Here is a 15765-nt window from a genome sequence, read left to right as displayed (position 1 = left end):
CTGATTCAGCAAAGGGAGCAGCTTGAGGCACTTACCTGCTGACGTCACAAGCATGGCTGTTGCAGCACTGTCCTGGTACGCCTTTGTAAAATACGCTTTGCAGGAGCTTCAGCAGAGTCCTCATAGGCTGCTTTATATTGCTGGGGGAAGTGGGGAGAAATCCCCTGCTGTCAGCCAACCATTTGGTTTGCTACCTCCTCAGTATGGAACTTGACTCCTCACCAGCACAATGTATTAGACAAACGCTGCAACTCCCCAAGCAAAAGGAGGTCTATCATGCTTGCCTCTGCAGAAGAAAGAGAGGCACAGGGACGTGGAGGCTGTTATACATCCCCCGCTACTGGGAATGTACTGGATAAAACACAGACTGGTGAATTCGGAAGGCCTGAGGGCAAAAGCAAAAACTGGTTTAGGGAGCCATAGGTGAGGATAGGCGCACAATCTTTGGGACATCCTGCTGGACTTGGGAAAGGACTTTCCTGTCTTTTCTGTAGGGCTACAAGCCTCACTGCCAAATCCAGACGGAACTGTATAAGAAATCAGCCAAGCTTAGACACCTATTGTTTTACTAAGAAACAAAGTGCTTTTGTGTAAAATAATAAGCTATTAATTAAGGGTCCTCCCCTCTTTTGAGAGCAAGTAGTGCTTATGTAAGGTGTGTGCAATAGATATAGCATAGTCAAAATACCTCAGCTGATCAGAGGCTATTCAAACAGAAGTAAATTCAGCCGAGAAATTAAAGAAAACTCAAGACTGATCAACGAAGGCACAATTCTAGAAAAGACTAAATTAACTTCTGATTTGCCAGAGTATCTCATCACCACTATGTTACACCTTTAACTCATTTTGTTAAGAGAACTAGTGAACTTTTCTAAAGTCTCTTTGAAGGACTTGATCAAGTAAGCTCCCAGTTCATTGTTCGTCTCCTGAACAGCTGCGTCATAACTGCCAAAGAGTGGAGTTGAAGCCTTCACATCCTCCCTGTTTGCTTGGAGTAAAATGAGGTTAAGCTCCTCTGCTACACTTTTATATTTTTGGTGATCGAATCTGCAGAGACTGGCATCATCAATTGGGTAGGTGATGTCAATAGGGTAGCAGTCCCTTGGAACTGGGAACTCCACATTTTTCAGCATTGGTAACTCACAGAGAAATGTGAAAAGGTGTTTAAGTGCCTGGGATGACAGTGGGTTTCCAAGAAACTTAAACTCCTGTAGTTTCTGACAAGGGCTTAAACCTAAAATCAACATGTTGACATGAGTGTCTTGGATGTTACAGTCCTCCAAGGTAAGACTCCTGAGCACTGAAGAGGAATGGCTGAGAAGCTTAAAGAATATTGATGGGTAAAGGTCAGGTATATTGTGACCACTCAGGTCGAGGGCTTCTAAGTGATTAGCATGGAAGCTATTGGCTAAATAGGCCATATCAGCATGGTTCAATGAGCAGTTAGAAACATCCAGCATCTTCAGTGGAGTTTTTAGTGGGCTGTAGAATTAAAGAGAAAAAAAGTTTTATGGCATAAAACATTGAAAAGCTACATTTACAAAATTTCATACACCTATCCACATTATGAATGCAGCCATCTGCCAGATTCATTTTTTTTTCTAACCCCTTCTGAGAAACAGAAGCATGCACCAACAATGACAAGTATATTTTCGTCCTGAACTCAGTTCCATGAATTAGCTCCTACTTTACATGACTCGAACTGTGTTGTTTTAATGGCAATTAATTTGGTAACATTCTATGTGTCTATTTTGTAACCAGTTATATGTTGTCAGGTGTCTATTACTTTCTGAATTAATAGCAGACCATTACTACCATAAAAGCATTGGTGGCTGCTTCTTGTAGAAAGCTGTTATAATTCCAGAGATTTAGATAATTTCCATTAAGGAAGGATTAATTCCAAGATGAAAGCCAATCAGTATTCTAACAAGACATCTGCTTTTGTTTCTAGTTTTGTTTCTACTATGTTTTTAAATGCCCAAGAGGCTTACACATTGTATTGTTCTGGAGTTGCAAAGAGACCTTCTGATGAAGAAAAACGTTCAAAGAAGTGTACCTGAGATTATGTGCAAATATTCTAGTTGAATATAAAATAGTTCTGACAGATGAAAATCAAGAGATCCCTTTCATACATACTAAATCTTAATGAGACTTCTGCCACAGACTTCAGCTGGATCAAGGTTAGAAACTTGTAATTTATTTCTATCAATATAAGCAGTGTGCCATTCACAACTTTTAAATGAAATGACTTCTTCGTACAGGAGGAATTTTAGACCAAGGTGATTTGTCTCGATGAAACTTTTGTCTGCCTTTTTTTTTAGATGCTCTGAAAAGCATACAGTTAACTTATTTTCTGTTCAAATATGAACACTGTTCACTGGCAGCTTGTTATCTTTTTGAGAATTGCCAATTTTTCCCAGGAATTCATCATGAATATTCATATATTAGCTTAATTTGCAGTACAGCAAAGAATCAGATCTCTCTTGCCTTGAGATCGAGAGACACAACAAACAACTGAAATCAAAGTCTCAAATCAAAGTCTGCTATCCCCCTGCCCACCTAAAAATACAGTATCTGTGGAATCTTAGTATATTTACTGCCTGGTTTTTAGAGGACAAAAATTCACTAGAGACCCTGAAAAATACTTGGAATATGACTCAGGTCTTGCACCAAAGACCAGCCCAAGCTGACTGAGATACAAGCTTAAGAATGTGGCAAATCAAAAATGTCTGGGTGTACCCCTCTCTTATGTGGTAGCCAAAAGTATATTCTCATCATGCTCATCAGAGAAGCTCTGGAAGACTAGTAAGAACAGTCAGTCCTTCTAAGTGTATGAGATATACATTGGCTTCCAATTCTCCCTGACAAATACTCTTTCCTAGCTTCCTGCTGCTCCTTCTCACACCCCCCACCCTGAGATATACTCACTTCCCTTATTCTCTGAGATTCTCAGCTTGCTGATGGCACAAAGGGCTGTTCTTTACAGTTTGACTGAAAGCAGGATGACCAAATTACCTGAGCAGTTTCCGTATTCTTCCTGTGAGTATAGAAAATGACATACTCAGCTCGGTCAGCTGCATCATTTCACCCATCTTTTCTCCAATGTTAGTAAGCATCCGTTCATCTGTAGCTGTGAACCTCCGCACATTAAATGTTCGTGCTGGCAAGGTCAAGGACATCAATAGAGGGAAGTGGATACTGTTGAAGAGTATTTCCAAGTGTTCCATTTCCAAGCGAACATTGTGAACTATTTCCAGTTTGCGCAACAACGAGGGATCAGTGAGCTTTATGATATAGAAGAATTTCTGCAAAGCCAGGTTGTCAGATCTGAATGCCACACAGCAGATCTTCAGTGGACAATAGCATTTCTTCAACAGGGCCTGCACTACCAGCTCGTAGTTCCGCTCTGTAACAAACAAGTCAATTAGCACATCAATACTGATTTCAAAGGTACCTGGATTGCACTGTGTTTGTTGCAGGTAAACCAGCAGTTCTAAACAGAGCTTTGAGAGCAGCTGTGTCCTGGCCCACCTGCCCATTGTCTTCTTACACTGACAAAGCTGAACTTCAACATCTTTTACACCCGTCAGGTCGACCACTTTCAACCTTTTCACATAGGGAGAACGATGATTCAGCACATAGTCTCTCAGCCCTGTCAGACAGCTTTCCAAGCACACTGAGCATGTTCTATGGCTCAGGTCTTCCTGGTAGTCCACAGTAGGTCCCAAAAGTTTTCCCATGTTAAAGTCAACAAGTGGCCAGTTCTCTACCAAGTCATGAATCACGTCCCCTTGCTCCAGTAAATAGCTGGCTTTAAAAAGAAGAGGAAAAAGATTATGGGCAACACCACTGAGATTCTTCCTGGCAAACTCCGCATTTGACACGAATGCTTCAGCACTAATGAATCGGAGAGACTTCATTGTTGCTCTGGACTCCTTGCCGTCATGGAGAGTGAATTCTGCGTTTAACTAAAGATCCTAGTTGCTTATCACCTTCTATTTTTATCTGCAGCTGCTGTTTGCTGCTAACGGAAGCCTTGCTGGGAAGGCAGAATGAGGAGTCACATGCTGATCCTCTGCTTTCTATTTTGGAGCTATACTGTGATTCTGCAGTAATTAACTGGGAGATCTTTAGTCAGAGAGCATTTATTCATTTAAACCCTTATATTTATAACAAAGCTAACTCAGCTAAGTACAGACCACTGCCCAGCAGGAACAGTAAGATCAGGACAGCACACATACATGAGAATATTTTTGTATCTTTCCTATGCCATACAAAAAGGCACTCTGGGTTCCAACTTAAAACACATAACATGATCTGTATTGCACTTTCTTCCACAAAAGATGATATGCTGGGGATTCACATGCTGATTTCAATGGGGAAGATTTCTCAGAGTTAGCATAGAGCTTCTTCTAAAAACTATAGCCATAAGTAAAGGCTGAGGTGCTACAGTCATTGAGCTACACAATGTCCCTCCATTTTGCCCTTCCTATCAGCAAGGAATAGTTAAACACAGTGGCTCCAGTGGAAAAGACAAAAGACTCTAGAAGAGCTCAGAGCCTTGGTGACCAGGACACTTGCCTGTGGTAGGAGACTGAGGGTTAAGTACAAGACAAGCTGAATAAGACAGAGCACAGAGTTAAAACTTTCTCCTAACTTCCCAGCCAAGCATCCTATTGCTGTTGCTTTGAGCAACAGATGGTCTTTTCTTTCCTGTTATTCAAGAAATCATGGTTTCATTGTGATACAGAATGGGAAAACATTCAAAATCTATTATCTTTTCAGGCCAGGAGAAAAACCTCTCTCACCCAGCTGTCACAAAAGCAGAGACATGTTTCTTTCTTTCAACCTGGCACTTGCCTGCTGGGGGAAGCAATGTTGGATACCTCCCTTACAGTGTCCTCTCATGTCTTTTGCTGGGCAACCAGTGGGACAGAGAATGAGCATAGCTTGAAGTTACTAAGTTATTGAAATTATTGAAATTATTGAAACATTTATATTTGTTGTTTTCTTTTTTTTTGGAGGCGGTGCCTTACATCTGAGTTGTGGGGCTTTTGGCCATAGAATTGGGATTTCAGTATATCTACTGGGTTATCCTCTACTAGCTATTTACTGAACATTGGGTGCAAGACAATCCTGTAAACATCCTTCTTTTTTCCTCTGTCATTTAGAAAAACCCTCAGATCAATCATGTTAAATAGTTTCTAAGTGCCTACACCCTTAACTCATCCTCCATTCCTTCTGTTCCCCAGGCCGTTCTCTTGTTCACCTTCCACCCTCTGCAGATGACCTCTACCTCTTTTCTTCTGCACCTCCCATTTCTCCAGTGTCATTTGTACAAAGGTTTCTGATATAATCTGCCTGGCTGGCAAAACTGACTGTGTCTTGCGATGCCCTTGTTCAAATCCAGAAGAGGTCTTGTCAGATTTATTGACTTGAGTTCCATGCCATGCCCCACCTTAATGTTGGAAATTGCCAATATGGAAGATTAAACTCCTGCTGAGAAATGCATCAAGATCTCACAGTACCATGCTGAGTTGAAAAAGTTGCAGATGATAATACCAAATGTAACATGGAAAAAAGTATTAAATTTACTGTTTCTTTTAAAACAATTATGAAAAAGAATTGAAGGAAAGAGTCAAACTGTCTTCCCCACCAAATAAGCAATAACTTTTTCGTATATAGAAGCAGCTACAAATATTTATTTCAGTTTTTTTACCTCTATAAGTGTTGCTCTATTCTAATAAAAATCTAAGACATTACTAGAGCAGTTTATCTTGGAACTTCCGGACCACTGGTCCAAATATACTAGGTAAGCAGATAAAGAGGTCCAAATATATTAGGTAAGCAGATAAAAAGTTGTGTATATACCTTAATAACTAGCTGTTTAAATTTTGAAAGGCAATAAAACTATACTTAGAAAAGTTTCAAGCAGTTTGTACATTTTTCTTGTCATACAGGGATCAGTTATATGTTGCTGTTTTCAGCATTTATAAAATTGCACAAAATATAGTAATACCTACATCATCATCTGCTATACATGAACCAGAGTTGAAAAACAGAGGAAAATACTTAATACCTTGACAAGTTCTATCTATTTCATCTTACATGTTTTTTACTTATATTAGTGATGCCACTTGTCTGTTTGAAGGTAAAATTAAGCTGATATACAAACCAGAAAACGGCAAAAATAAAAAGCTTCCTCAGAATGACACAATCTAATAAAGATGTCCCTTCCCTGGTCATTTAAAACATATTTAGGATATTTCTTTTGCTTTTGATAAAATATTCCGTAATGGGTTTATTTAAAAAAAAAAAAAAATTGAATCCATGAAGTGTGGCATGAATTTTTCACAGCAAAGCAGATGTGGAATTATCTGGAAAAGCAGGGTCAGCACAGCTTGATAAAAGTCTTCATTGTCATCTGATTCAAAGATGTCAAAACAATTATTATATTAAACATTTAGTGTTTTATTTAATGGTAGAAGAAATCATGACAAATTAGTTAAAAAATTTTAACCAAAAGTAAAGTTCATGATATTCTAGCATTCAAGCTGTTTTAGTATTGGTTTTGTACAAGTATGGCAACAAATATTAAATTCACACAATAAAACAAACATTTTTTTTCAGTTCGTACAAAATGACTAATCAGAGCAGTGTAAAAAATGTTCATCAAGTGGATTTTAATAGGTTTTTAGCCTTTAAAAACAGTATATTAAAAATAAAAGTATTTAATGATAAAATAGCTGGTTTTCAAATTAACTTGAAGGAGGCCACCACTGAGAACCTCAGAACTGTCATCCTAAATGTATGAAGAAACTAATTCTTACTGAAGTGGATTCAACATGGAAGAAAGTTCTATTAAGAATTTCACTTTTATAATCCATGACAGGATATATACATCTATCAGCAGCTACGGAAGCACTCCTGGGTCAGATCAAAATGAGATGGGGCAGGGGAGAATACAGGTAATCCATTACTTTTGCACAGATCTTGCCAGTTTATAACTGTTTACATTCAACTTTTATTGGCATAGTCACATAAAAACAGAATTCAGAGGTTCAGGTTTGCAAAGATGCAGCTCTGGCATAACTAAGGGAAAAGAACAGAGAGCACTGATTTATTAAGGAATGAAAGTTAAGCAAAGAAAGGAGTTTAAAACTATGTAGCAACACAATGAACAAAGTTCATTCGAAATTCAGAAGATGCTGAGAAAGATTGCTCTTCAGAGAATGTAGGGGAAGGAAAGCATGACAGATCTAATTATTTTTGTGGAATTTCTCAGTCCAAAAATAATCTGTCACTATAAACATTTTCTGCAAATTTTTTTTGACAATTATCATCTATATTCTATTATTTGAGATGTTAGAGAAATGCCAATCAAAATTCATCTAAAAAATTACAGAGATTTCTCACTTGTTAAGAAGTCATCTTCATATAAGATTTTGTGGTTCTCAAGAAGATAGAGTTCAGATAGTTATGTTGAGCAAAATGGTGTGACAATGTCTTAAAATTCCTACAGAAACCGGCAATCCAGGAGACTCCTGGAGTGCATTGAGGATAACTTCTTAAGCCAGGTAATAGCCCTACCAGAGGAGATGCATTACTGGACCTGTTGGTCACCAACACAAGTGAGCTATCAGAGACATCAAGATTGGAGGCAGCCTGGGCTGCAGTGATCATGCACTGGTGGAGTTTGCAGTCCTGAGGGATATGGGTCAGGCGAAGAGTAAAGGCAGGACCCCGAATTTTAGGAAAGTAAAATTTCAGCTGTTCAAGGAGTTAGTCAATAGGATCCCCCTGGGAAACTGCCCTCAGGGACAAGGGAGCAGAACAGAGCTGGCAGATCTTTAAGGACGCTTTCCATAGAGCGCAAGAGCTCTCGATCCCCATGTGTAAGAAATCAGGAAAGGAAGGCAGGAGACAAGCATGGATGAGTCAAGACCTGCTGGTCAAACTAAAGAGCAAGAAGGACATGCAAAGGCAGTGGAAGCAGGGACAGGTATCCTGGGAAGAGTACAGGGACGCTGCCCGGTTGTGTAGGGATGGGGTCAAGAAGGCCGAGGTGCAGCTGGAGCCGAACTTGGCAAGGGATGCAAAGAACAATAAGAAGGGCTTCTATAGGTATGTCAGCCAGAAAAGGAAGGTCAAAGAAAGTGTACTCTGCCGATGAACACGACTGGCAAGCTGATAGTAACGGACGAGGAGAAGGCTGAGGTACTCAACAACTTTTTTGCCTCAGTCTTCACTGGCAATCTCTCTTCCCACACCTCTTGAGTGGGTAGACCTCAGGGCAGGGACTGGGGGAACAAAGTCCCTCCCGCTGTAAGAGAACATCAGGTTTGTGACCACCTGAGGAACCTGAACATACATAAGTCTGTGGGACCTGACGAGATGCATCCCAGAGTCCTGAGGGAACTGGCTGACGTAGTTGCCAAGCCACTCTCCATGATATTTGAAAAGTCATGGCAGTCAGGTGAAGTCCCTGGTGACTGGAAAAAGGGAAACATTGCACCCATTTTTAAAAAGGGTGCAATGGGAACTACTGACCTGTCAGCCTCATCTCTGTGCCTGGGAAGATCATGGAACAGATCCTCCTAGAAGCTAGGCTAAGGCACATGGAGGACAGGGAGGTGATTCGAGACAGCCAGCATGGCTTCACCAAGGGCAAGTCTTGCCTGACCAACCCAGTGGCCTTCTATGATGGGGTGACTAGATCAGTGGACAAGGGAAGAGCTATGGATGTCATCTATCTGGACTTCTGTAAGGCCTTTGACATGGTCCCCCACAACATCCTTCTCTCTAAATTGGAGAGATATGGATTTGATGGGTGGACTGTTCGGTGGATAAGGAATTGGCTGGATGGTTGCATCCAGAGAGTAGTGGTCAATGGCTCCATGTCTGGATGGAGATCAGTGACGAGTGGTGTCCCTCAAGGGTCCGTATTGGGACCAGTATTGTTTAATATCTTCATCAATGACATAGACAGTGGGATTGAGTGCACCCTCAGCAAATTTGCAGATGACACCAAGCTGAGTGGTGTGGTTGACACACCTGAGGGACGGGGTGCAATTCAGGGGGACCTGGACAAACTTGAGAAGTGGGCCCATGTGAACCTCATGAGGTTCAACAAGACCAAGTGCAAAGTCCTGCATCTGGGTTGGGGCAACCCCCGGTATCAATACAGGCTGGAGGATGAAAGGATTGGGAGCAGCCCTGCAGAGAAGGATGAAAAGATGGACATGAGCTGGCAATGTGCGCTTGCAGCCCAGAAAGCCAACTGTATCCTGGGCTACATCAAAAGAAGCGTGGCCAGCAGGTCAAGGGAGGTGATTCTGCCCCTCTACTCTGCTCTGGTGACACCCCACGTGGAGTACTGCATCCAGCTCTGGGGTCCTCAGCACAGGAAAGACAGGGACCTGTTGGAGTGGGTCCAGAGGAGGGCCACAAAAATGATCAGAGGGATGGAACATCTCTCCTATGAAGAAAGGCTGAGAGAGTTGGGGGTTGTTCAGCCTGGAGAAGAGAAGGCTTCAGAGAGACCTTATTGCGGCCTTTCAGTACTTAAAGGGGGCTTATAAGAAAGATTGGGGCAGACTTTTTAGCAGGGCCTGTAGCAATAGGACAAGGGGTAATGGTTTTAAACTAAAAGAGGGTAGATTCAGACTAGATGTAAGGAAGAAATTTTTTATGATGAGGGTGGTGAAACACTGAAACAGGTTGCCCAGAGAGGTGGTAGATGCCCCATCCCTGGAAACATTCCAGGTCAGGTTGGACGGGGCTCTGAGCAACCTGATCTAGTTGAAGATGTCCCTGCTCATTGCAGTGGGGTTGGACTACATGGGACTAGAAAGGACTTAAAGGTCCCTTCCAACCCAAACTATTCTGTGATTCTATGAAACACTATTTTTAAATTGTTTAATTTCAAGTTTGGGGTTTTTTTTGGCAAAAATTTATATTTTGAGTGAGGATATTTTCCAGTTTAGTTTAAGGTTTTTGATGCTTTACAAACAGTTTAAGCCTGAAGTGATCAATAAATTTTTCTGTCTATGCAAGAAAATTCCATGCATTCCCTCCCTCAGCAAGCTACTATCTTTGCAGAAAACCAGGTTGTGTTTGTAGCCCACCCTACAAGAAATATAGCCTGGAGTTGTAGTTGTTGGTCCCCACTGTCAGAAAGACGGAGACAGCTCATGCCTAATTCTCTGAAAACTACCACAATTGAACAGCTCATTATGATGCTATCTATAGGTAACTCAAAGATGACAAAGGTTGCTAATGAGCATGGGAAGCAGGAGAGTTAACAGAGCAGTGGTAGAGGTTTTATTTGTCCCACAGTGACAGACCAATACCCATGTGGCCAACTCAGCCTTCCATACACCCAGAGAGCCTGGCAACCTTCCATAACTTGAACAATCTGATCCAGTCCAAAAGGGTATTAAGTCAGAAGTGCATTTGCACATCTTCTGTTTGATTATCGCATTGGCACAAAAGTCATTTTTTAAAATGAAGTACTTGAAACATCTGTCAGTACATATCTAATACACATGAATCACAAAACACATGTAAAAATGCATAGCTCTGCTTTATGTCAGAGAATGGGTTTAATCCATGACACTACATCATTTCATATTCTTATAAGCAGCTCTCAAAGTGAGCTGCTGCATGAAAGTGACAGTGGTCTGAGAAATACTGAACATTCAAGTGAAATAAGAAAACAACTTACAAGGAGGTACACATAGCTTTCCACCAGACTACCCTTACAAAAGGTGTTACAGAGGTGATTCAAGCTCAAAAAGCTTTCTAATATTGTTAAATCATGCAAGCCAGCTTTAGGAAATTCACCCATGCCCCAGTTTAATTGGCTATTTTAAAACTGACATGGCAACAAGCAGAGTTTTCCTTTTTATTATTTTCCCTTGATCATTCTAGTACTGAAGAGAAAAAAACTGTTAGTTACTCATTTATGCCTGTCAGTCAAACAACTGTTAAGAGATCTAACACATGAGAGGTTTTGTTCTGATGGAAAAGGGAAATCTATTTAAAACCAACCTTACTGCTTAGTGGGAGTGACCTGATCACATTAATCCATATAAAAAGCTCACAAGAATTTTTTTTGGCACAGGAATTAATCAATATAACATTCTCTTTGCTTATGGAGTGGTTAGAAAAAGCATTCCTAAGCACTCCCTTCCTCTTGACCACAGTATCAATGTTCTCTTGTGTTACACAAGTATTGTAATTAGTGTCTCAGAACAGCAATTTTCTCGAGGAGGCAATTTCCCAATTTCCACAAAAGTGCTCCTTTGACAAAGTAGGAGAAGCAGAGATATAGCAACATGTCAGCCGTAAAGCAGAAGCACTTTAAGGAAACACATTAACCTCAGTATGTATAGAAGTCAAAGCCAAGCTCAGCACTACCACCACTCCAAACCTGGAGGACTGCTGGGAACTAACACAGTCAATGTATGCCAAGCTTAGGCTGGAACACCTCAGAGGCAGTGCTCTTGGTTTCCCAGCTTGCTGGCTAGTAAAGTTAATATGGGTCATTGCTGATGACTGCGATAAAGAAGGATAAAGTAAAGCAATCTCCAGGTACGGGCTGTGTAGAGGAATACTTCAGTAGAGTATGTCGGCCTTGGATCCATGTTGGCTAGCATGTTAGCCTTCATCTAATCCAAAATGAAGAGCTCTAGTCCCTTTTCTACCATATATATGAAACAGATCTACATATGTTCCTAATAAAACACAAATACCAGCTCGGAATAGTAGTGCTATTCTACCTGCATATTTGACTAATAAAGAGAATGTGGTTTAACACTGTGCCTTCCTATCTCCTTCCATCTCCTTATAAAATACTATTACTTTTAGTAACAGTAATATTTCCTTCTACTTCGCCTACTTCCTCGAATGAATTTGCAGACCTCAGCCAGTCACATTTGTATACATGCAAATATATGCATGTATGCAGTGAATACAGTGCACTCAGCTATTCTGAAATTCCAACACTTAATTTACCAGGATTATATTTCTCTCTATCTAGCTGGACATGTACACAGAAGTGCTGGTAATGCACAGCTGTATCCAACTGTATTTACATGTCAGATGTCAATTTTGATTGTAAATTCATGTGCTTGCAGGATCCAGAAGTCACGCAATATCCTTACATCACACACTTTATTTATTCTCACAGAATCTTGCAAACATTGGGGATCAAACACTATGGGGATCTTGCTGCCACTGCTCCCTTGAGTCAACAGGGATTTTTATTATACGTTAAATAGGCCTGCATCTTACTTTAAAATTCAAGTATAACGGAATTAAGCTTAAAGAGCTAATTGCTCTGACTGACTAGCACTCATTTAGCAGCATGCAACCTTTGACCTCCAGTTTGCGTCAGCATTACAATATATTGTTAAAATTACTGGTGCTTCTATCTAACGTTGAACTTGCAGTGTTTGTTGTACCTGATTAACTAAGAATCTCTTTGTAACTAAATGATATTCAGCCTCTGCCTCTTTTGGGTGCATATTCCATTGGACAGTGTTCCATTTTACTCTCTTTTGTAACTGTAAATGTATTAGTGTTCAATATGATAGTCTTTATGTGCATACAAATGTTATTTGAATGTCACAAGTAGCTCTACAGACAGAAATGCCCTGTCTCAAGTTCCAGTTTCTAGGAGGAGCTGGTGTAACAGAGAACAAACACTGTAGTGATGTCTTTCTGATGACAGCCTGTAACAGGTGTTCAGAAGACACTATCCATTTGATATTCAGGGCTTTTAACAGAACTGATGTTCTGGGTGTTCATACTCTCCTATGTATTCATGTCTTTTGCATCTGGACACTCTTTCATAAAGTCTCCAGATCTGAAAAGTCTGTCTGAAAGAACAGAGCGCATTGCTATCAAACACTTTCGTTTCAGCCAGAAGATATGCTATCTCAAAAGCTCTGCTGAACTACAATCAGTATTGATATGATTTATTCCTGTAATGAATGGTATCTCAACTGTTTAAACCAAACTCTTGAGGGCAGACTCTGCCATCCTCACACTGGGCTTGGACTTCTGTCATGAGAATTCTTGCTGAAAGATGTATATCACCATTCCCAGAAAAAAGCAGCACAGCATGGTAGAACAGGGCCAATAAAATAACTTAAAGATAAATGTTGGCACTCATGTAATGAATTACACCATGAGTTAATGTAGGACAGAATCTGTTTTGTTACTCAAGCAAGTCACTCAGCAAAAATGTAACTGAAGGCAGAAATTTAAATCAGTGAATTGCTTTAAGTAAATTCAGTTAGAAAAAAAATCATTTGACAACCGTGTTTGTTGGACTAATATTTCTAGTTTCTCCAAAACTGATTCTAAAAGATGGATTTTTAAATGCATCAGCCACAGAAGTGTAAAATAACACTGTATGGGGTAAGATGCTAAAAGCCAAAGCCTACCATACTTACACCCAGTTAAGTCGCCATTGCAACACAAAGCAAAACATAGCAATTTTGCAACACAAAAGAAATCAAAATACTGCAGGTAGGCAACTGATAGTTTAATTTAGTTACTCATCCTATGGAGAGTAATTTCACATCCACAGGATCTGGATCTTCAAGAGACCTCAGCATTAGTTCAATATTGCCACTTTTCTAAGATGACAAAGATATACAGAATAAAAATTGACTGGCTTTTTGCCAGTAACAGTACTTACAGGTGTAACATACTGCCTGTTGTACTTTGATCTGTGATTCTTCTCAGGGAGAAGAGGAGGTGTGCACTGCAAGGAATATTTGGAACTAGCACTTGAAACATCATAATTCAAAAACGTCTCTGTAGTAAGCTGTGACAACTCAGAACGGGCAGAAATACTAAAATCACTCACACTTCACCTGAAGTGCACTGAGATGACTCCAAACTCTCTGTGACTATGAACAGGAATAAGAGCACACAAAAAGTGAAATGTAGTGTAAACCAGCATGAACAACAACAACACAACAGAAGAAAGTAAACACCTGGTTTCCAAAATCTTAAGACCATTTTTGCCCCAAACTGAACATAAACCTCCAAAGACAATGTAACTGAATGTTAATAACATGAAAGACAACGCCTCTGGACTTGCAGGATTTACCTGTCTGACACCACTGTACATTGGTGAAACACTGTCATTACAATGCATGTGTCCAAAGAAGGCCAACGAAGCTGGTGAAGGATCTAGAGAACGAGTCCTATGAGGAGCGACTGAGGGAACTGGGGTTGTTTAGTCTGGAGAAAAGGAGGCTCAGGGGAGACCTTATCGCCCTCTACAACTACCTGAAAGGAGGTTGTAGCGAGGTGGGTGTCAGTCTCTTTTCCCAATTAACAAGTGATAGGATGAAAGGAAATGGCCTCAAGTTGCAGCAGGGGAGGTTTACATTGGATATTAGGAAAAATTTCTTCACCGAAAGGGTTATCAAGTATTGGAACAGGCTGCCCAGGGGAGTGGTTGAGAAACCATTCCTGGAGGTATTCAAAAGACATGTAGCTGAGGTACTTAGGGACATGGTTTAGTGGTGGACTTGGCAGTGTTAGGTTTACAGTTGGACTTGACGATCTTAAAGGTCTTTTCTAACCTAAATGACTCTATGATTCTATGTACTGCTAAAGCCAAAAATAGGAAGAATGTGGTTCTTGAAGGCAGGAGAAACATAGTGCCTCAATAGTGACACAAGGATCTGCCCCCATCTGAGCAACAGTCTTGCATTTAGAGTGCATTGGGAGTTGCTACTAATACATGATATTTGAGCAATGAGTTCATTTGAGCAATGATACAACTTTAAGTCAGAAATTACAATTCATTGATATTCAGCTGTGCTACTGAACATCTGTAAATGTATCCGTTAACAATCTGAACCACCGACCATGTGAAAAATATCCTCTTCAGCCAATGCTGAAATCCACTTACTCATTGAAGGCAGACTTCCTGTTTCTTGCTCCAGTTCATCTTCCTCAATGCAGGTGCTAATATCATATGACCAGTGGTAGAAAGGTAGTCCTAAAAACCCGGAAAGTAATGGGCTAGAGCAGACATGCAGGCTCAATGAACGCAGAATGGATGATGATGTCTGGTTGCTTGAGGAAGATGTGCTACTACTAGTGATAGTAGAATGTGGTCTCCTTAGTGGTGTGGAATGCTAAAAGACAGACATTGCTACTGATGCTTGAGATCTTGGCTCTGTAAGAAAAATACATTTGGGTCATTATGGAAAAAAAGGGGGGAACATTATCTTGAAAACAAAATCAGGAACAACACTGAGAATTTACATTTGACCAAGTATCATCTACTACGCAAACCAATCTTAGTAAACTGTGATAAAATCTATTCAGTTCTAGGACTATCTTGAAGCTCTTTTGACAAGGGAAGAAAAAATGCAGTAATATACTCTATTCTCAACTTCCTTGAAAAAGAAAGAAAGAAAGGGTATGACGCAATTATTGAAAGCTGTCTTCTGACTAAACCCAGCTGCAGGGAAGAAGAGAGTCTGTACGGCATGGGTAATATGTCATACCTTTTCCCTTCATGATGTAGTCATAGTTTGATTGCCTATGGCTGCTTCACTGGGTTTAATATCCATGAAAGGTTTATTGCCTATTCCCATTGATATCACCTCTTACATTTGAAGTTCTAAAATGCATGTTGTACACAAATAAATTTTAGGGAGCTCTTTGAAGATTTACTGCAGAAATAAAGCATCTTAAACTATCAGACATTTCCTAAAGGTAATTACT

At 40.3% G+C, this 15765-nt stretch overlaps 1 protein-coding gene across 1 annotated transcript; it reads right to left on the bottom strand.

Annotated features, from left to right (window-relative positions):
- Window positions 1-771: 771 nt before the first annotated feature.
- Window positions 772-3920, bottom strand: LRRC14B (leucine rich repeat containing 14B). Its single transcript, XM_050891682.1, has 2 exons — window positions 3016-3920; window positions 772-1482 (listed from the first exon to the last, which is right to left on the bottom strand). The coding sequence occupies exons 1-2, from the start codon at window positions 3918-3920 to the stop codon at window positions 837-839; spliced, it is 1551 nt and encodes a 516-aa protein (XP_050747639.1). The 3' UTR covers window positions 772-836.
- Between the last annotated feature and the right edge of the window lie 11845 nt (window positions 3921-15765).

The sequence above is a fragment of the Gymnogyps californianus genome, chromosome 2 (assembly GCF_018139145.2).
Source record: "Gymnogyps californianus isolate 813 chromosome 2, ASM1813914v2, whole genome shotgun sequence".
Lineage (NCBI taxonomy): Eukaryota > Metazoa > Chordata > Aves > Accipitriformes > Cathartidae > Gymnogyps > Gymnogyps californianus.
This window is presented reverse-complemented; position numbering and strand designations above follow the sequence as displayed.